At 42.7% G+C, this 22431-nt stretch overlaps 1 protein-coding gene across 1 annotated transcript in view; it reads right to left on the reverse strand.

Annotated features, from left to right (window-relative positions):
• Positions 1 to 269: 269 nt before the first annotated feature.
• Positions 270 to 22431, reverse strand: part of STAMBPL1 (STAM binding protein like 1) — a 75808-nt gene continuing 53646 nt past the window's right edge. The window contains exons 6-11 of the mRNA XM_066600761.1: positions 21802 to 22171; positions 21253 to 21377; positions 13800 to 13937; positions 7816 to 7928; positions 6666 to 6765; positions 270 to 597 (exon numbers count right to left, since the gene is read on the reverse strand). Coding sequence (XP_066456858.1) covers positions 541 to 597; positions 6666 to 6765; positions 7816 to 7928; positions 13800 to 13937; positions 21253 to 21377; positions 21802 to 22171 — 903 coding nt within the window. The 3' untranslated portion in view covers positions 270 to 540. The remainder of the gene's footprint in view (positions 598 to 6665; positions 6766 to 7815; positions 7929 to 13799; positions 13938 to 21252; positions 21378 to 21801; positions 22172 to 22431) is intronic.

Below are 22431 nucleotides of genomic sequence, written 5' to 3' on the forward strand. Positions count from 1 at the left end.
TGTGGCGTTGAATGTGCAATGTACTCCCTATGTTTTCAATGGGGCTGGCGCTGCTGCCACCAGCCCCACTAAAAACAATGGGCGATATTGCACAATCTTCTTTGCGATGCGAGGTTACAGTGAAAACATCACTAAGGAGAATGAAACTATTGGAAATCATTGGTTTCACCATCATGTGTTTTCACTCGCTCTCGCATCGCAGGGAAGTCGTGTCGCCAACGGGTGTGAGCCCTTACACAGATTTCAACAGAAGAAACGGAGGACACCGATTTATCTGAAGCGCACTTTTAATTCCAGGCCTCGTCAGAGTCTACACACATGGGATGGTACGTGTTTTCATTATTATGGCCTGCGTGGTCACAGAAATCAAAGTAAACAAAATAAATTCCAAAATGTGCAGAAGCAATAAATAAACTATTACATTTAAAATGTATAAATTAGAAAAAAGTCCACTGAATCATTCTGAAAATGGGCTAAGAAAACTGGCAGCAATTTTGTTGTCCATCTGTCGCAGGCGAATACAGATGTTCCTTCCTGCTATCACCTCAGATCCAGCACGGAAATTTTTGCATCTTTTACAATCACATGTCTGCAAGTCTGAGGAGAAAGCAAACAAAACAGGATTATAATCATGTAAACTGCATTATACAAGTGGTGGACAAAAATATGGAAACACCGTATGAAATGCGTGCCTTACGTTACATGGGATTATAAGTCCTATTTCAATAAGACATGTAGAGAATGATTTTAAGTGGGGGGAATATGACACAGATGATGTCGGGCAGAAGTGATCATCTGCCCCAGCCATAAGGTTCTATTGGTTAGCAGATTGAGTCACTCAGCTGCTGTTACCTGAAGGTTCCCAAAACCACCCAGAGCAGGGCAAGAGGTGAAGTAAAAACAAATTTGTTGGGAAAGCTCTCAGCCAAGCAGGGGTCAAAAGGGTAGCTCAGTGCTAATGAGTAAAATCCTATTCATTTCGGATGGTGTTTCCATATTTTTGTTCAATCCCTGTACTTCCAGTATGTATTATTACAGTCCTGACGTGGCATCATAAGGCTCTGTTCACATTAGCGTCTTATTTATGAGCCATTACAGCTGCGAACACTGCATGGATACCAGAGAATCCTGATGGTCAATCTAAACTGAACCGTAATTTATAATTAGGATCATTTACCCCCTACTGTAATTCTAGGTTTATTATTACTGACGGACAGGAACTTACACGCTGCAAATGCATTTTGTTTTATATGCATTCACACAGACAAGTGCGATATCGAGCAGAGAAACTAGGCTTGATATTGCTCTTGCCAATGTGCGATTTTTACGGAGATACGCGTTTTTGATTAAAAATTACATAGCTTCTGTGAAATTGTGACCGCAAGTGTTTCCTATAGACTTCTGTGGGAAAAATTGCATTGCACTCGCATGGTATGCAAGTACCATGCAATTTTTTCCTTAGTCGCATAGAAAACATTGTGCGATTCCTCCCCCAGATTCACCCAAAAATAGAATATGTTGGAATTCTTCATCATTGCAAGGACTAAAACTACTCATGTGAATAAATCCATTTAAAAGAATGGATTTCATATTTGTGCATGTTTTGTGCACATCACAGTGCCAGACACAGCACGAAGCACACCTCTTATGGTGAACGGCGTTAAAAATAAAAACATGCCAGAATTGCAGATTTTAGTAATCTTGCCAGAAGAAAAAAAATGGGATCTATGGAGACTAGAATTCATCCTACAAAAAATACAAATCCTCATAGAGCTCATCCTCATGACTCTAAATGCAGCAACACAGAAAAAAAAATCTTTATAAAAAAGTGTTCTTAGTGTACAAAAATAGCAATACATAAAAAAAAAAATAACTTTTAAAAGAGGTACAAATAACATTGATAACCTATGTAAGGATAGGTCATCAATAGTTGATTGGTTGGTGTCCGCCGCTCTGCAACCCAGAGGCACATGCTGCCTGCACCACTATACACAGGGGTTTACAGCAACATTTGTAACCACAGGCTGGGGTCCCATTGATAAATTTGTACAACACATTATATGTGTTGGTGGGTAATATTATAACCCAAAATTATGGCATTAAAAAATACAACTTGTGCCACAAAAAAAAGCCCTCATACGGCTATATCGATGGAAATATTAACCCTTTAGTGACGGCGCTATCGTCTTTCTACGTCCTGCTGTTGCAGGACGTGTATGGAGGGAGATAGCGCCGCTATCTCCCTCCATACAACGCGGGCGTCAGCTGTTTATTACAGCTGACACCCGCGGGCAATAGCCGCGATCAGCCGTTTGCGGCTATTAACCCTTTAACCCCCTCCCGCCCCATGACGTAAGGGTACGTCATGGTAGGCTGGTACTTCCCGCAAAATGAGGTACCCTTACGTCATCGGGATAGCGCGAGATCATGACTGATCTCGTGCTATCCCACAGCGGGAGCCGGCTGTCAGTAATAGCCGGCCTCCCGCTGCAACAGCGGGGGGGCATCGGAAATGCGCCCCTCGCTGTTAACTCCTTCCCTGCCGCGATCCAAGTAGATTGCGGCAGGGAAAGAGTTCACAGAGGGAGCGCGCTCCCTCTGTGTCTCCAGTCGGCTCTCGCGATGTTATCGCCAGAGCCCGGCCTATCGCCATGGCAACAGGACGCCAGACACTGGCGTTCTGTAGTGGCAATGCCTATGATCGATGTATAAGTGCCGATCATAAGTGCTGTGCTGCAAGTCTCTCATAGGGACTCAAATAGTGTTAAAAAAAAATGTAAAGAAAAATGTAAAAAAAAAAAAGGAAAAAAAAACCCTTTTTGTGCTTTTTCTAATATTAGCATAAAAAAGGTTAAAAAAATTAAAATGGCACATATTTGGTATTGACGTGTCCGTAACGACGTGTACAAAAAGTTGAACATGCTTTTTATTTTGTACGGCAAAAAGCGTAAAAAAAACAGCTAAAAACGAGCATTTTGCCTCCCAAAAAAATGCAATAAAAGTGATCAAAAAAGCCGTATATTACCCAAAATGGTACCAATAAGAACCACAGCTCGTCTCTCACAAAAAATAAGCCCTCATAGAGCTCCGTACATAGAAAAATAAAAAAGTTATAGGGCTTTGAATGCAGCGATAGAGAAAATAAAAAATATTTCCAAAAAAGGGGTTTTTATTGCAAAAAAGTGGAAAACCCTAAAAAAAGTATAAGAATTTTGGTATCGTAACCATACCGAGCAGCAGAAAAAATGTATGGTGTCATTTATGCTGCATGATTAACGCTGTAAAAAATAAAATCTATGGCAGAATTGATGCGTTTTCTCTCTCTTATCATAAAAAAAATAATAAAAGTTTTATGATATAGTCTACGTACCCAAAAGTGGAACCCATAAAAACTACAGCTCGCCACGCAAAAAACAAGCCCTTATACGGCCGCGTCGACGGAAAAAAAAAAAGTTATGGCTTTTGAAAAATGGAGATGAAAATCCGCCAAAAATCGTTGCGCCCTTAAGCCCAAAATAGGCCATGTCATTAAGGGGTTAAATGCCGCTGTCAATTCTGACAGTGGCATTTAAATCCCCTGAACGGCTCCCCCCGCGGTGAGATCGGGGGTGCCGTGCAGGTGTCATGGCTGCCGGGGGCCTTCTGAAAGGCCCCAGGGCTGCCTTAGCAGACTGCTTATCAAGCCATCCCCGCGGAGTGGCTTGATAGACTGCCTGTGAAAAAGCTGTATGACGTAATGCTATGGCATTACGTCATACTGCAGGAGCGATCAAAGCATCGCATGTTAAAGTACCCCCTGGGGACTGAAAGAAAGTGTAAAAAAAGAACAATAAAGTTTTAGTCATTATTAAAAAAAAAAAGAAAGTAATAAAAGTTTTTTAAAAAAAAAACCCTTTTGCCATATTTGCAATAAAAAACTCTAAATAATAAACTAAAAATACGTGTTTGGTATCGCTGCATCCATAAAAGTCCGATCTATCAAAGTAATGTATTATTTACCCCACACTGTGAACGTGGTCCAAAAAAAAATAAAGAACGCCCGAAATGCACTGTTTTAGTCACCCTATCTCCGAGAAAAAATGTAAAACGAAAATGTCAACTGTATGCGAAAACGGTACCAACGGAAACATCAGGACATACCCCACAAGATGAGCCCTCACACAACTACATCTCCAAAAAAATAAAAAAGTTATTGTGCGCAGAAAATAATTAAAAAAAATTAAATATCTTAAAAAAAAAGTACTACAGCAAAAAAAATACTATATAAGTTTGGTAACGTAGTAATCGTACTGACCCATAGAATACAGATATCAGGTCGTTTTTGTTGCAGTTTGTGCGCCGTAGAAACAGGACGCACCGAAAGATGGTGGAATGTGTTTTTTTTTTCCATTTCTCTCCGCTTAGAATTTTTAAAAAGTTTTTCAGTAAATTATACGGTACAATAAATAGTGCCATTGAAAAATACAACTCATCCCGCAAAAAACAAGCCCTCCTACAGCGGCGTTGATGGATAAATAAAGGAACCACGATTTTTTAAAAGGGAGTAGGAAAAAACAAAAATGGAAAAAAGCAAAAAAGCTCCGTCACTAAGGGGTTAAAAAGGTAATAGGTCTAAGAATGTGATGATGAAAAAAAACTCTGAAAAATTACCGTATTTTTCGTCTTATAAGACGCACCGGTCTATAAGACGCACCCCCGATTAGAGCCGGAAAATGGGTGAAAAAAAAAATTACTCACCCTTCGGCGGCGGGCGGCGGCGTTCGGCGCTGCAGGCTGTCGCTTCCTCCTGGTCCACGGCAGAGCATTGCTTTCTGGACGCAGGGCTTAAAAATCCCCGCCTCCAGAAAGCTACTACTGTGATTGGCTAGCACACCGTCAGCCAATCACAGCCATTCAATGACATCATTGAATGGCTGTGATTGGCTGAAGGCGGACGTGTGTTAGCCAATCACAGCCATTCAATGATGTCATTGAATGGCTGTGATTGGCTGACGGCGTGTGTTAGCCAACACAGTATTAGCTTTCTGGAGGCGGGGATTTCAAGCCCCGCGTCCAGAAAGCAATGCTCTGCCGGGGACCAGGAGGGAGCGACAGCCTGTAGCAGCGCTGCAGAACGCCGGGAGAGGTGAGTAATGATTTTTTTTGGCGAATTTTTGGCACATTCGCTTTATAAGACGCTGGAACTTTTCCCCCCCCGCTTTGGAGGCGGAAAAAGTGCGTCTTATAAAGCGAAAAATACGGTAGTTGGTCATTAAGGTGCAAACAGGCTTCGGTACTAAGGGGTTAAAGGCCTCAGTGTGTCATTGACAGCAAATATTCCATTATTTCTTTAATGTGGTCATCTCCTCTCCACTTGTTACATGTGACGAGCTTGTAAATGGGCACCTGCATGTAACCTCTTCTTCCTACTGTATGCCAGAAATGGGAATAAGAAGAGGAACTCCCAGCAGGAGTGATTTGTAACAGACTATATACCGTGTTTCCCCCAAAATAAGACACTGTCTTATATAAATTTTTGACCCCAAAAAGGGACAGTGTTTTATTTTCGGTGGAGAAGGGGGTGGTGTCTTATACTCACCTGGCCTGTGGCATCTGGATCAATCGTGCTGGACTCTGTCACTGCGGCAAGCTGCAACGTAATCCTCCGCATTGACACAGCTCTCTTTCTGGTGACATGGCTTTGAATACCCCTACTCCAGCAAGTGAGTACTGTGATTGGATCACAAGCGCTGCTGGCTCAGCCAACAAGAAACACCACTCAATGAACCAATCACAGCCATTCAGCGACGGCTCTGATTGGCTGAGCTAGCGACGCTCGTGATTCAATCACAGCACTCGCTTGCTAGGGGCGGGGTATTAAAAGCCTTGTCACTAGAAAGAGAATGCTGTGTCAACACTGAGGACACAGCAGCCTGCCGGAGCCCAGCGCTAGCGGCTCAGATGCCAGCGGCTAGGTGAGTATTGCTGTTTTTTTTTCATGTAGTTTAGCTAGGGCTAATTTTCAGAGGAGAGTTATATTTACCCCCCTTCTCACCCCCCAAAATGAAATCTGGGTAGGGCTTATTCTTGGGAAAACATGGTAGCATCATTAAAAGAGTTGTTCATGACTGGAATACACAGCATCACCTTTAGTTCATAGGGTTGTTTCTGGTATTGCAGTTCAGCTCGCATTCACTTCAGTGGAGTGCAGCTGCACTACCACACACAACCCTATGGACAAGGGTGGCACTGTGTTTGGAAGAAAGCAGCTATGTTTTTCTAACTCTGAACAACCTCTGTAATCTCTGTATAAGCAATGCACATTTAGACAAAGATGATTCACGTGCATCAATGGGGGAAAAAAATCTAATTTGGGGAGGACACATTACTTACATGAATCAATGCTCAGAGAATAAGATTTGGAACAAGCTGTGTATAAGTGAATAATGCTTTATGAAGTATGAAGATAAATTTGTCATTTACCTGAAAAATGACCCCACACAATTTCACAGTGTGTTACTTAGCAACTCAATATGGCGCTACAAGACTCGGCAGTCCCTGCCACTTCAGCCGTCACAGTATTACCAAGTATTAGCCATTCAGAACATGAATTTTTCTCTCCTTTCTCCTATAGGTAGATGAACGCATAACTTTATAATGAATATAATTTACTTGGATTCACTTACATTGAATTGCCTTGGTTCTTTACTGTGAGGATGAAACCCTTTCTTTTTACACCCAGAAACTTCCAGCATGCCCGCATTAGTAAGTCGAAAGATTCCAGTACTGTAGAAGTGAAAGAGGACAAATAAAGACACAAACTTACCAGCACATTTAGTAGAAATGGCTAGAAAGCTGAAAAATAAGGTAATGGAATATATTCAAGTATACCCATGCACATCCCCCTGAACCATTCACTGAAGGGCTACATTGTGTCCAATGCAATGTGAAAAATCAGCTTCCAGTGCACAGATTCTTATTGGCTAGCTTGCACAATAGCAGAAATCACTCTGCCACCCATGTACAAGAGGATACAGTGGGACTGAGCTACTGAACGGCTGGAACCACTAGCACTGAACATATTAGGTGGACATGACTTAATTCTCCTGGTTATAAGAATTGGTGGAGGATGCGGGTAGGGGACAAGTGCAAAAGTCTAATAGGTGGTTTAATTTTTGCTTTGAAAAATTATGTTGAAGGATGCAACAGTCTGAACAGTAAGTCAAAAGTCATGAAAGAACTAGCCAAGAAGCAGCTCAGCACCAGCAAGTAATGGCTTAGCAACCACAGGCAAAACTCTTGGTGAGCAAAATGATAACTTGCAAAAGACTTTTACAAGGACAAAAGAAGGCAATGGGTGTGAGCGTGCACAGCAGGCTGTAAGAGTCAGACTTTCAAACCACACAAGGACTTTACTGGCGGACATCGCAGGAACAGAGCAGCGGGTGAATATAAAATTACATTACCCGTCTCACCGTCAGCTATCTAAACTGGACCATAACCTAGTTTATGATAATGATTGGTGGTGAAGGTTCCCTTTAACCCTTTCCAATCCAGTGTCTGATGTCTAAAGACATTCTGATTGAAGGCTGTACAGCTCCGATGTCAGAGGACGTCCGGCAGGGTATTCTTACTGTAAATTACTGGCCAATCTGTTGTTGGGGGGGCCTCTCCGTCATGTCATATACTGCAGTACTGGCTCTAGCCAGCAGATGGCACCATTGTAAAATGGCAGAAAGAGAAAGCCCCCTAGGAAACCCTGAATCCAAAAATGGATTGCAAAGGGTTAAATTCAAAACCACATATTCATACATTTTGATTTTTCAGTTCACATACTCATTGTGCTTTGGTGAACAAACAATAGCAATGGCTTCTGGTAGCATAAGTTGGTAGGAACAGTGAGTGTGAAGATCTACACTGGACAAGAAAGCTGTTTGTGTTGGATGTGTCTGCAAAAGAGAAGAAAAACAAATAATACATAATAATTAACCAAAACTGTATAAACTATTTCAATAAATTCTGATACAAGAATGTCAAATGTACACCTAACTAAGGCCGCCTGCACACGAGCGTTCCGGATTCCGCTAGCGGATTTTCACGCGCGTATGGTACCTAAATGTGCTTGCGGATAGGTGCGGATGCGTGAAAAATCACGTGCGGATATACGCGGATGTGTTGCGGAAAAAAACGCGCAGAAAAACCAGCAGACACCCCTTATTGTAAACCCAACCCCTAGAGAACTGCCCATTCTTTGGAAAACAGCTTAAAAACCAACACCCATACTCCGTTTTGTCCCTCTTGCTTGTGCGAGCACCGTTAAATTATTGATGTCTTTGTGGGCATGGTTGATCCATGTAACTTTTTTCAGGCGCTTCTCCAGCGTGACTTTATTTCAGTCACTGCAAAAAAATTCACAAGAGGAATTCGTTACTACAGATTTTGCATTCTTACATCCTGCATTGGCAAGAAATACTACCTATCTCCCTCTACACATTTGCCTGTGAAGCTCTGCTGTGTGTTGGGACGTCTCCTACCATGCCTACTTCCTGTAGTCATAGCAACCAGTGACTCCATCTGCAGCTGCACTGCGGATGTACTGCGTGAAAAAACGCACCCATTCACTTGTATTGGAGGCTTCACGCGCAGAATCCGACCCAAATTAGAACAGGTCGCAGATTTTTTCACACGCGTGAAAAAACGCGATACAAATCCGTCCGTCTGGGGACAACTGCGGATCCCCATAGGAGTATATTGGCTGCGGTCTGGGGCAGATAATGTGCCTAAAATAACGCGCTGGAAATTCCGTTCGTGTGCAGGCACCCTTAGGCCGCCTGCAGACGGGCGGAAATTCCGCGGCGGGATTCCCCGCAGAATTTCCGCCCCTGGACGCCTGCATAGGATTGCATTATAGCACGCAATCCTATGCAGATGGCCGTGGTTTGTCTGCGTGAAATCCCACGCAGCAAACAAACCGTGGCATGCTCTAATTCTGTGCGGGGCTCAAATGTCACTCACCGGCCGCCGGCTCCGGTATGCACATGCGCCGTCTGCCTGGAAGCCGGCACATGAAAGAGCCGGAGCTGCTGGAGCGGGTGAGTCCGCGGTGCTCTCTGCAGGCGCTCGGGTCGGGTCCTGCTGCGAGAATTCTCACAGCCGGATCTGACCCAGTCGTCTGCAGGCGGCGTTTATTAGACGGACCATGCTCAATTTTAGAGCCATTAAAATTTTACAAGAAAGTTAAAAAAAAAAAACAAGTGGAAGAGAGTTTTGAAGTTATATATGGTGCAATGTACTTTCTTACTTTAAAATACTGTATAAGAGTATTTGTAGTTACCATATACAAAATGCAAACGTGCATGTTGATTGCATTTGTACAGGTCATTGAAATGCAACATAACTTCTAATGTTCTTCATAATTTATTTAACTCATTTCACATAGCACGAGCATTAATTATGTCATAAATAGGAAAAGCGAATGGGTCCCAACTCGATTGTTCAATTCTAAGCGCAAAAGAATTAGCGTCCACATTTTACGTATGGAATCTAATTCTCTCACTTCTTGGTGTAATAGAACCTTGAAATTTGGCACGAGCAGTGATTGTGTCATAAATATGAAAAGTTAATGGGTCCCAACTCGATTTTTCGATTCTATGCGCAAAAGAATTAGCGTCCAAATTTTACGTACGGAATCTAATTCTCTCACTTCCCGTTGTCGTAGAAACATGAAATCTGGCACGAGCATTGATTATGTCATAAATAGGAAAAGGTAATAGGTCCCAACTCGATTATTCAATTCTAGCGCAAAAGAACTAGCGTCCAAATTTTACGTACATAATCTAAATCTCTCACTTCCCAATGTCATAGAAACATGAAATTTGCCATAAGCATTGAATATGTCATAAATAGGAAAAGTTAATGGGTCCCAACTCGATTATTCAATTCTAAGTGCAAAAGAATTAGCGTCCCAATTTTACGTATGGAATCTAATTCTCTCACTTCCTGATGTCATTTTATATAAAGGAAACGTCGCATGGTTACCTCCCCGTGGTGTTTCCTGGGTAACGCAGAGAACCATGCAAAATGGTGAACATGTTTTTCCTCGATATCTCTAAAGTAACCACGACTTCATAAGATTTTCCGTGTGAACACCAGATAAACACCAGTATCAAATTAACTCGGGCGAAGCCGGGTATATCAGCTAGTTACTCAATAAAGGGTTTTGTCCGCATTAAAGCTGACAATCTAAATTCACCTAAATGTATGGTTTTGGAGTGTTGGAGGAAACCGGAGTACCCTGGGGAAACCCATGAAAACACAAGGAGAACATACAAACTCCATGCAGATGTTGCCCTTGGTCAGACCTGACCACAGGACCCCAGGCTTGTAAAGCAACAGTGCTAACCACTGAGAAACCATTTATAGTAATGGGTATATTTTTCCTTACAACACTCATTTAAACTATTGCAGAACCTCTTTTTGAAGACCAAGAAGAACCTTCCTCTCCATCATTTATAAACACTCTCAAAATAAGGTCTATGGCATAACTCATATGTATGATGATCAGTTTCCGATATCAGAATATGATATATTATTTACAGACATGTCAATGTAAAAATCAATTATATAATGGCTCTTACACTAAAAGATGAAAGAGGTTGCAATAGAATATCATGGGATAGGGGATAACTTGCTGATCAGTGAGGGTCTCACCACTAAGACCGCTGCCAATCTCAAGGAAGGAGGAGACTGAATGGAGCGCTGGTCACTTTCAATGGGACTTGCCGAGTACCCAAGCAGAGCATCTGCTCGGTTATATTCATCACTCCCATTGAAATTAATGGAGCTCTGACCGCAAATGCTTGGCCAGCTCTCCATTCAAAGACACGTCACTACAGGGGAAAAGCAACCCTCGCAGTGACAGAAGAGCAGGACACGGAAGTCCGGTTCTCCAGATCGTCAGGGGTCTCAGCGGTGAGAACCCCACTGATCAGCAAGTTATAGCTTGATTGTCTGGTACAACCCCTTTACTAACAATCATACAGGTATTAATTAGTGTGAAAATAGGTTGGTGGCACAAATAGATCATGATCATTAAATATATATGTCTTGCTGATAGATGTTTCCAATTATAGTATTACGGTTGGAGAACATCTATACTCCAGTATATAAGAGGCGTCATTCCAAAAAGAGCAAAACCAACAGTTAAGAAATTCTGGAAATTAATTCTTCCCTTGTAACATTACTGTCATCCATAGAGAATATTTCAAACAATTAACCATTTTGAGTGAGTCACTTAAGATCACATTATGTCAACTCATGCAGAAGAGTCTCTTCCTGAGGCCATAATAATATATCACATCAGCATCGCAGTTTCTCAAATTATCTCACTTCTCTGAATCTTTTCTTTCTTTTTAAATACATTCAGTTTTGCAATGAAAATTTACCTTCATCCATTATACAGTTACTCTGTTACTGGAAGATGACTGCACTCGTTCGCAGTCTTGGGTCACTTGTATCATATTGTCCAGCAACCAATATAATATATTTAGTATTACAGATATGAAGGTCCAATTTTCATCTACAATGTATAGCTACCATAAATGTTCATCGCGTGTATGGGGCCAAAAAAAAAGCAAGAATGCAAAAAAAAGGACACAACTCAGCAAAGGTACCATCCAATCCCTGGACACAATCCGAGAAGAACTTTGCCAAGTCACCAGTTTCAAAGGTGATTTAGTACTTTCTTGCACCATGATACAACAGCAAAATGCAGGCAGCATTCCAGTCTTGATTTGAAGACCCATTTAGTGCGGCACAATATCATAATTAGAAGACATTAGAATGAATTTAGATGTGCCATAGATGAAAGCATGAGTTGAAGGGTTGTAGAAAGGAACTAAGGCCTCCCTCACAGAGGCATTTTTGTAGTGTTTAGCGCTGCTTTTTCAGCACAGCGCTAAACGCTGTACAACACTCCCATTCATTTCAATTAGGGCTGCTCACGCAAGGGTAAAAATGCAGCATCTTCAATGCTGAGCTTTGACAGCGTTGCATGTTCTATTTTTGGCCGTTTTCAGTCCTGCGTTGCCCATTGAAATGAATGGGCAGCGGTTTTAGTGCTGCCGATAACGCGACACAACTTGGTACCATGCTTTTGGCATCGCTAAACGCCCTAGTTACACTGCCTGAGTGAAATAAAAGAATAATATCAATACTCACCTTGCAGGTGATGTTGTCCTCGACGGCGCTCTCGGGACTTGTCAGCCAGCAGGGGAACTTTTTTTCTGGTGACGGGGATTTGAAATCCCTGCCCACAACGAGAAATTGCTCTGATTGGCTGAGCACGGCTGATTGACAGCCCACTCAGCCAATCACAGCCAGCACTGGATGCGTCCAATCACAACTATTCATTCATTGAATGGCTCTGATTGGACGCATCCATTGCTGGCTCTGATTGGCTCAGCCAGCTGTCATTCAGCAGCGCTTAGCCAATCAGAGCAATCAGACGGCTTCACAATGCCCCGACAGCGGCGCTGGGCCAGCGGCTTCACCAGCTAGGTAAGTATTGATTTTTTTTCTTTTATCAGCAGCCTTGGCTGCCCTTTTTTAGCTATGCTGAAAACGCAGCCAAAACATTGGCATAAGGCCTCTCTCACACAGGCGTTCTTGTACAGCGTTTAGCTCTTGTTTTCCAGCACAGCGCTAAATGCTGTACAGCGCTCCCATTCATTTTTTAATGGGGCTGCTTATTCAAGGCTGAAAACGCAGCATCTTCAACGCTGCACTTTGACAGCGTTGCATCTTCTATTTTTGGCTGTTTTCAGCCCTGTGTCGCCCATTTAATTAATGGGCAGCGGTTTCAGCGCTGCTGAAAACGTGGCATAACTTGGTACTGTGCTTTTAGCAGCGCTGAATGCCCTAGCTACACTGCCTGAGTCAAAAAAAAAAATCAATACTCACCTTGCAGGTGATGTCACTGTCCCCGGTGACGCTCATGGGACTTGTCAGCCGTTACAGGATCTCTTGCTAGCGACGGAGATTAGAAATCCCCGCCTCCAGCGAGAGATTGCTCTGATTGGCTGAGCGCCATTGAGACAGCCCTCTCAGCCAATCACAGCCAGCACTGGATGGCTGTGATTGGACGCATCCAGCGCTGGCTCTGATTGGCTCAGCCGACTGTCACTCTGCAGCGTTCTACCAATCAGAGAAATCGGCTGACTTCACAGGGTCCTGACAGCGGTGTCGGGGAAAGTGACTTCACCAGCTAGGCGAGTATTGATTTTTTTTTTTCTTTTATCTGCAGCCTCAACTGCGTTTTCAGCTGTGCTGGAAACGCATCCAAAACGCTGGCATAACGCGTGCCAGCACTGCTGAAACCGGGCGGAATCTGCAGGAAACGCAGCGTTGAAATACGCTGCGTTTCTGCAAACGCCTGTGTGAGGCAGGCCCAAGGCTCTGATGTGACCTGTCAGCAGGTGCTTGTTTAAAGGAGAGTGAAGTAGATGATATAGAGCATAAAAACTTTGTGGATGCAGGAGTCGGAATGATTCATCGGCCCGTGTAAAAGAGCCCTTATTCCTGGTTTACAGTGTTACACCTCTATGGAGACCTTCCTCCAGACCAGCTGGACAGTAGGTCAGTGGTTGGGGCAAATTAATGTTATAAGTAGGAACAGAAGAGATTTAATTAAATGATTGGTAGACATTTTACAAATATGCTAATTGTCAGGATTTCATTCTAATTTGGACTTATTATGCAGAGTCTAATCAAGGCAAGAAATGTCAGAGCTGTCAAGATGATTTCCTACATTTTCTACTTACATGGATCCAGCCCAAGGTAAGAAGATTGTGCTGATCTTGTACATTAAATAATTCTTCCACATTCTCCATGTCACAGTAGTCCGGCCCTGCAGACTGCTTTGGTACAATCACATGTGTAATGGTGAACTCATCGTGGGTCTGCCAAACATTAAAAAAAAGCAATGAGACTACAATGTCCGATAAGCAAAAAACAAGACGCTCTGCCAAATAAAATCCTTGTCCAAAGTATTCACCTACCAGAGAGTGAAAGGGCCAGACTGTCAAGATTTGCAGCAAAGTCCAAAATTCCCAGCTCACCTCCTCCCATTAAGACCTCATGTCCACGGGGAAATTCAGGCCCGCACGGATTCCCCATGCAGAATCCCGCAGCGGGTCCCTCCTGCCCCGCAGACATGAGGCCAAGAAATCAGATTATAGTTACCTGCCTGGACGCTGCGGGTCTCCCCTCTGACGCGGCCTGGCGGATGTGCTCGACACACCATCAGCGTGCAGCGCGAATGCGCCGTGCACATTCTTTTTTTTTTTTAACTCCTGCTTTTCCGCTGTCCTGCAGCACAGCACAAATATAGCTGCGGGACCGGATGGCTTTAATAGGCTTCAATATAAGCCGTGGGAGCCATCCCTGTAAGAAACTCACATAAAATGGAGCATGCTGCGGGTGGTTTCCCGAACACGCGATCTGTGCGCCAGGCAAAAATGACATCCGCAGGTATTTAATTACCTGCGGGTGTCCAATGATTCCCTATGTAATTACCTGCGGGTGTCCAATGATTCCCTATGGGCGCGGATCACGCATGCGGGACATGCGTGCGGCTTTACTAATTCCATTTTGCCCGTGGACATTGGGCCTAAGGCTCCTGGATACCATGCGCTTGGATAAAACCCTGAGTACTAGCGATCCATAGTATGGCAATAATTAGAAAAAACAAAGGCTGGCATCCAACGGTGAAGGAAAAAAAACTTCTGGTTTATTAGAAATCTTTTAAGAACTTGTAACAAACAACATAACAACATGGATGGAAGAACAAACATGGCAATTACACATTTTGTGACAACACCTCCTTTGTAGCGTAGCTGCCATGTTTGTTCTTCCATCCATGAGGTTAGTTACATGTTAACATAGTATGCTAGGCCAAAAAAAGACATATATGCATCCAGTTCAGCCTATTACTTCCTCAATGTTGATCCAGATGAAGGCAAAAAAAAACAATGAGGTAGAAGCCAATTTTTCCCAGATCACCGATCCTTGTGAAGTAATCAGTGACTATAACATGTAATATTGTAACGCTCAAGAAAGGTGTCCAGACCCCTCTTACATTCTTTTAGTGAGTTTGCCATCACCACGTCCACAGGCATCGAGTTCCATAGTCTCACTGCTCTTACAGTAAAGAACCCCCTTCTATGCTGGTAAAAGGATTTCTAACAAACCAGAAGTTTTTCTCTCCTTCACCATTGGATGCTGGACTTTGTTTTTTTCTAAAAACAACCACGATTGCCCCTACATCGTGATCTATTAGTTAAAGGAACTCTCTAGGATAACCCAATACCCGGATATACCCAGTGCACAATCTGAGGCGGCAGTGCATGACTTCTGTCTTTGTTGTTCTATGCAACTCTGAAAAGATGTACCGTCCTTAGGCCATTTAATAGGAGTATTCCTTTAAATCTGGTAACAAAGCTAAGAGTGTTCTGAGTATAACACCCATGTATATAAATGACCAGATAAAAATTGGTAATCCTTGTAACTCACTGATATGTCAAATCCAAAGTAGGAAAGCAAATGCATCATTTCTTGCACATGACTAACTAGCCATAGCAAATAATGGAACATGCTTGGTAGTACTTTATATTACTCTAAGGGACCTTTAACCCAAGCAGAATGAGTGCCAGTCAATAACATAGGAAGTCGAGCACCACTTGATTGTTTTACATCTACATAGTGCACTTACCCTATGTATGACTATTGGGCAATCATTCATTGAGGGGATGTGCCACTGAAACAATCATTTTTTTCGGCAACATAAAAGATGCAACAAGTGTTTTATTGTTTGCTGCTATTGGGCATTTTTGGACTGGGCAATCAGCAAGAACAAATGTTCGAAAATGCAAACTTCCTCTCAATCGTCAGCCCATATAAAAGGATCTCAAGTTATAGAATATCTCATTTAAGCCCAATCACACATGACAACTATCTATTTCAACAGGCTTGAACACGTTTCTTTATTTTCCCATGTCAGAAGTAACCATGATATTCAGAAGTAACCATGATATCCAGTAAGGGAATAAGTGCCTGTCATTCTGAAACTTGCCTCTGGGGTCGGAAAAAAAACTTCAACTTGCAACATGGGAATGCTTAATGCTAATGTCATTCATTAACTTAAAGGGGTTGTAATGCAGAAAAAAGCAAAACTAATCCCCTATCTGAAGGATAGGAAATAAGTTTGTAACCTCTGGGACCCCCACTGGTCACCAGAACAGGGGTCCCTGAATGCAGAGGTACAAATCTGTGTACATTATCAATTCATTAATATTTATGGGACTACTAGAAATAGTGCCCATTTGACAAGTTTTTTTCCCCATACATTTCCAGAAACAACAACAGAGGAACACCACAATGCAGTCCTAATAAAAAATCTAGATTTGGTATTACGGTAAATATGAAGGATACAAGCATTTTCTGAAATATACATGTCGTGAGAGCTGACCAATTCTCTTTAAAGGGGTTTTCCAGGCTCTTACTATTGATGACTTATCTACGGAATTGGTCATCAATACTTGATCAACAGAGATCCACCGCTTGGGATTCCCAAAGATGATCTGATCCTCTGGCCCACTGTCAGTATAGCCGAGCCGCATGTCCAAATTGGGTTCCAAGATGGAAGTGTAATCGAAGGCTTCGCTCCCACTGAAATCAATGGGATTGATGCTTTTCATTAAACTTCCGGCTGCTCAATGCAGTCAGTGCCTGAAATGTAATTGAGGACATTGCTCTCACTGAAATCAATGGGAGTGAAGCCTTATCTATTACACTTCTGGCCTCGACCACCTATGCGGACATCTAGCTCGACTGCACTGATGATAAGCTAGATGATGAGCAGGAATCCAGAGCGGTAGACCCTCACCCATCAACTATTGATGACCTATCCGGAGTATAGGTCATTAACCCTCTCCAATCCACTATCTGACCTCTGAAGACATTATGATTTAAGACTGCACAGCTCTGATGTTGGAAGACGTCCGTCGGGGTTCTCTTACTGTATATTGCCAGCCTCTCTGCTGTCAGAGCCTATCCAACGTGTCACCTCATGCAGTACTGGCTTTAGCCAGCATATAGCGCCATTGTATAACGGCAGTAAAAGAGAAAGCCCCCTAGGATAACCAGGATACAAATTGGATTGGAAAGGGTTAATAGTAAATGCCCAGAAAAGCCCTGTAGACCAATACTTCAGTGTGCACAGCAAATTGCACTCGAAAATCTCATACGCTGTTAGCCTATGGAAAAATATGACATTGCATGCATATTTGTTGCGCTAATCCTTCATGATTTTGCTACTGCAAAAAGTTTTAAGTGTTGGATATTTTTTTTGTATCTAGAGTAGAAATCACATTATAGCCACATATCCTAGCACTGAAAAATATGGTCTAGATGCTGCATGCGAGTTAACATAAAATTTGCCACGTCTAAGAAGAATCCACATGGATTGTGAGGGCGATATTGGGCCGTGATTCACGACCCGATATCGCCCTCGCCAGTGTGAAGGAGCCTGACTCTCCCTAGCGGTGCTGTTGGCTGAAACACAACAGCGCCGCTAGACTTAACATGGGAACTTTGACCCGGCCTGACAGTCACTCAATGTATCAAACTCTAATTTTATGATTTTATGGCGATGGTGAGGATGTCACAAATCTAATGACACCAAAATCATCCACCAAAGGTCACACAAAGGGGTCAAAGTGCGGTGCAAAAAAAAGCCGGCAGGATTTTTTATATTACACTACACAATTCTATATAACTTATGTAACGTGCTACTTTGTGTCTTGATTAGACGTCAAAAGGTGAACCTAAACTTTGAGAGATAATTGTGTACAAGTAATTACAGATATGTTGACAAGAGAAGGCTACAATTGCATGCTGACAATAATTATTTGCTTTATTTGAGCACTGTAATTAGCTTAATTAACCTAATGGCTGCAGGAAAAAAAAACAAGACAAGTAATTTAATGGAAAAAACAACTTATAAGAAACTATTATGGCACAGCTGCGACTCACTAAATAATTCACAGCTATTACAATCCAGTCTTTTCAGTGGATTAAGTACAACTGCAACTATGAGATAGAGAGTTTGTGGAAATTCATGGACCCAAGATACGATTTTATGTCCTTGTATGTCTATATCTCCTTCTATGTAGCAGCAGCGGGCATGCTTGATCACTGTTCCCATTCACACACCGCGTTTGTGCAGATAACAAGACTACTCTGGACACAGTCAGTAAAGGGTTCACAGATGTAGTGTGCCCCCTCTATGACGTAATTAGCCCTTCATGATGTAATCGCAGAGGGCAGATGGGTTGCCATAGCAGCTGGGTGCCAGACACTGTTGTCCAGGCCTGCCATGGCCTATGATTACTATTGTGAACGATAAAGTATTGTAGTACTACTTGCTACTTATCATAGCGATCGTAGCTTTTAGGGTTATCTCCCTGTCCTAGGGAAGGGGTGATATGAATTTCTGTTCATGTTATCACCCCCCCCCCATATCAATCAGAGAGCATAGTTGCTCTCCGATTATTACATATGGGATTTTCCCAGAAAAAGAGTAAAATAATGAAGACTTGCTCATCTAATCACTCCACACTGTTTAATCCCGCAGATGCTGCAGCCATTGCTAACCGTGGCATTTAAATATTTTTGCAAAAAAAATTTTAAACTTTTCCCCTCTTATACAAGGATTTGAATATTGAAAAAATAAAAGGAACATAAAAAGCCTACACATAATTGGTATTGCCACATCCCTACAACCTATACTATAAAGTATTATTTTTATAAAAGCACAGAAAATTCCATATTAAAAAATATTTTAAAAATCCTAAATAGTCGTTTTCTGATCATCTCGTTTCACCTAAATCGGAATAAAAATAAATGTAAAAATCGTACGTACCTCAAAATGGTACCAATAAAAACTACAAGTTGTCCTGCAAAAAAAACTGCCCTGAATACAGCTCTGCAGACTGAGAAGTAAAAATATTCTGGTCCTGGAATGTGGTGCCACACAAAATGTATTTTTGTAATAAGAAAAAAGTATTTATATTGTGCAAAAGTGGTAAGACATAATATAACTACTATAAATTTGGTGTTTAGAGATGAGCAAACGTACTCGTTTCGAGTAATTACTCGATCGAGCACAGCGATTTTCAAGTACTTCCGTACTCGGGTGAAAAGATTCGGGGGGCACCAAGGGGCGGGGGGAGGCGTGGTGGAGTGCGGGGTAGCAGCATGGAACAGGAGGGAGCCCTCTCTCTCTCCCCCCCCACTCCCTGCTGCAACCCCCCACTCACCCACGCCGCCCCCCGAATCTTTTCACCCGAGTACGGAAGTACTCGAAAATCGTGGCGCTCGGCCGAAAATGGGGCGTGGCCGAGTAGGTTCGCTCATCTCTATTGGTGTTGTCACTGTAATAAAACGTAGAATAAAAGGTAACATAACATTTATACCACACTGTGAATAAAAATAAAATCACAAAAAACAAAGAAGAAATAACTTTCCTCCATTGCCACCAGCAAAAAACAAATTAATAAAAAAGTTATTAAATACATTACATGTATAAGAAATTGTTCCTATGAAAACCAGAACGCATACCGCAAAAAAAAAGGTGTCATGCAGCTCTACTGGCAAAAAAATTAAAAAGTTATAACCACTGGAACACAAAAGGGGAAACAATTACTGTCTCTTAAGGATGAAATTAATTATGTCACTAAGAGGTTGAAATGCCTTTAAGGGCTCAGTCACACGGGCGTTTTACCATGTGAATGTTTTGTGCGCAGAACGCAAACGTACGAAAATTTGCATGACTGAAGCAGGCAGCACGCAGAAAAAAAATGCAGTTGGCTGAGTTTTTCCACACAAAAAGTGCGCTGCCCGCTATCCCCTGCTGCGGCTGTGACAGCTGCAGCAGGGGATTTCTTGGATGTGAAACCCCTGGATACTGTCACATCCAGGGGTTTCACCTTTGGTCAATGGGGCCGGTGGCAGCAGCGGCGGCCCCATTGACATACAGAGAACATTGTGATCTTCTGCTACAGCTGTGACAGAGGATTTCTTCAACTCCGTGGGGAGTGCCCTTGTCACTGAACACTGTAACAGCATTGTCACAGTGTCCAGTGACAATGGGACTCCCCGCGGAGATGAAGAAATCCTCTGTCACAGCTGTAGCAGAGGATCGCGATGTCCTCCAATTGAATTCGATGGAGCCGGCGCTACAGCTGGCTCCATTGAAAGCAATGGGCTGCCGGCAAGCCCTGAAATGATTTTCAGGGAAGGGTTTAAATATAAGCCCTTCCCTGAAAATCATCCCTAAAATGTGTAAGGAAAAAATAAAAAAACACTAACCTCTCCGCAGCTGCTAGGGCTTAGGCACATCTAGTTGGGTCTTCTCCTGAACTGCTATGAAGAGCTGTCAGCAGGCGAGGCAGTGCTTAGCCAATCAGAGGCAGCCCTTTCAGCAGATGGGGATTTTAAATCCCCGCCTGCTGAAAGCTTTTCATAACAGTTCAGGAGAAGACCCGGCTAGACGCGCCTGAGCCCTGGCAGCTGCAGAGAGGTGAGTATACATATATATATTTTTTTTTACACATTGTAGGGATGATTTTCAGGGAAGGGCTTATATTTAAAGCCCTTTGCCGAAAATCACTGCAGGGCTTGCCGGCAGCCCATTGCTTTCAATGGAGCAGGCTGTAGCGCCGGCTCCATTGAATTTAATGGGAGAACATCGCGCTCCTCTGCCACAGCTGTCACAGCTGTGCCAGAGGATCACGAGCTTTACTGTATGTTCTCAATGGGGTCAGCGCTGCTGCCGCCGGCCCCATTAAACACAAGGTGAAACCCCTGGATGCGAGAGCATCCTGGGGTTTCACATCCAAAAAAGACGGATGCTGCAGTTACCTGCGTTTTAAAATCCGCTGCCCTATATTTACCGCTGCACATTTTTGTGCGCAGGTAAATATCAGAGATGTGACCACTGCTATCGAAAAGCATTGGTTCTATATAGATGCAGATCGCAAACGCAGGTAACAAACGCACATTATAACTCCCGTGTGACTGAGCCCTAAGGCAACTGAGGTCTGCATCAAATATATTTACATGAGATATAAATTCAAAATCTACAAGTGAAGTTTTTCAGGAGGGTTTTTTCCTATTTTAACTTCTTCTAACTATAAAAGAAAAAGAGATTCTTACCAGTTTACCACACAGAATCCCACACGTCTCTATTCCTCTACTTGTATTTGCTTCTGCCAGTTGCAGAAATTTTTGAGAGAGATCTTTGGGCAGAACAACTGTCCGCAATCCTTCCACAATTTCATCTGATGGAGAATAAAAATGTTTTATTTTTTTAGGAAAAACTACATATCAGAACATAGATGACTATACTTCATCAGTTCAGCATTGCCATGAGGGCCAGCTTCAGGTTACATACACCTCCTTAAATAACAAAAATCAAAGAGTGCACAGATATTACACTGCTTATCAATAAACTAGGGGGTGAGGCTACATTGTGTGCAGTTTCCTTTCTATAGGTATGGGCAGCGTAGTATCAAGGGTACAAGTCCCTAATGTCCATGTAATGTGAGGCTACCGGTGTGAACATCATTAGGGTCAGGCCTGGTTGACATATACATACAGTTCAGGGTATAGCAGGAAGGGGTAAATCTACTTTGGGTATAGATTGGTGTTTCATTAACACATGCATACATTACGAGAACAAAGTCTTGGGTATTGAGCACTTACTTTGTACGGCACTTAGAGTTGCTGCTGGTTTTAAAGCCCTGTTTATAGGGGGCGACTGTCCAGCATACATGGCTGCATCATTCTTTACAGTTTTCCCAGACAGTACATTGGACAATGATTGGCCTTTAGAAGAGTGAAAACAAGATGATATGGTGCCATCTGTTTGCTCAGACACCTTAGGCTTAAGGCTAAGGTTTTCTTGATATTTCAGCTGGTCTCGGATCAGGTCTTGTTTCCGGAGCTGGTCTTCAAAAAAGCTGAATTGTTCAGTCTCTATTTGTTGCTGTCGTAACTGTGCCACCCGCTTCTTCTCCGCCTCGATGAGTTGTTGCTGTTCCATTTTCTTCAGACATTCTGCTTTTCTTTCATTCTAGCAATAAAAGGTGAAGGTTATGAAGTCCATTCAAAAGGCAGTTAGCACTTTCCTACAGTAGGGATATTATCAGAATGGCTACCTTTAGAGTGGAAGTGTTCTGTTCATCTAAATGTAGTGTGATGGGAAAGCCCTGTGTCCCCTGTAGCCCTGTGAGTACACAACAGCGTATAATGTAGACCAATTGGCAGGCTACCAGCTGCAGTAACATATTGTAAGAACAAGGTATTCACATGGAAGCTATGAGGAATATGAAT

This window comes from Eleutherodactylus coqui, chromosome 4 (assembly GCF_035609145.1).
Source record: "Eleutherodactylus coqui strain aEleCoq1 chromosome 4, aEleCoq1.hap1, whole genome shotgun sequence".
In the NCBI taxonomy this organism is placed as follows: Eukaryota; Metazoa; Chordata; class Amphibia; order Anura; family Eleutherodactylidae; genus Eleutherodactylus; species Eleutherodactylus coqui.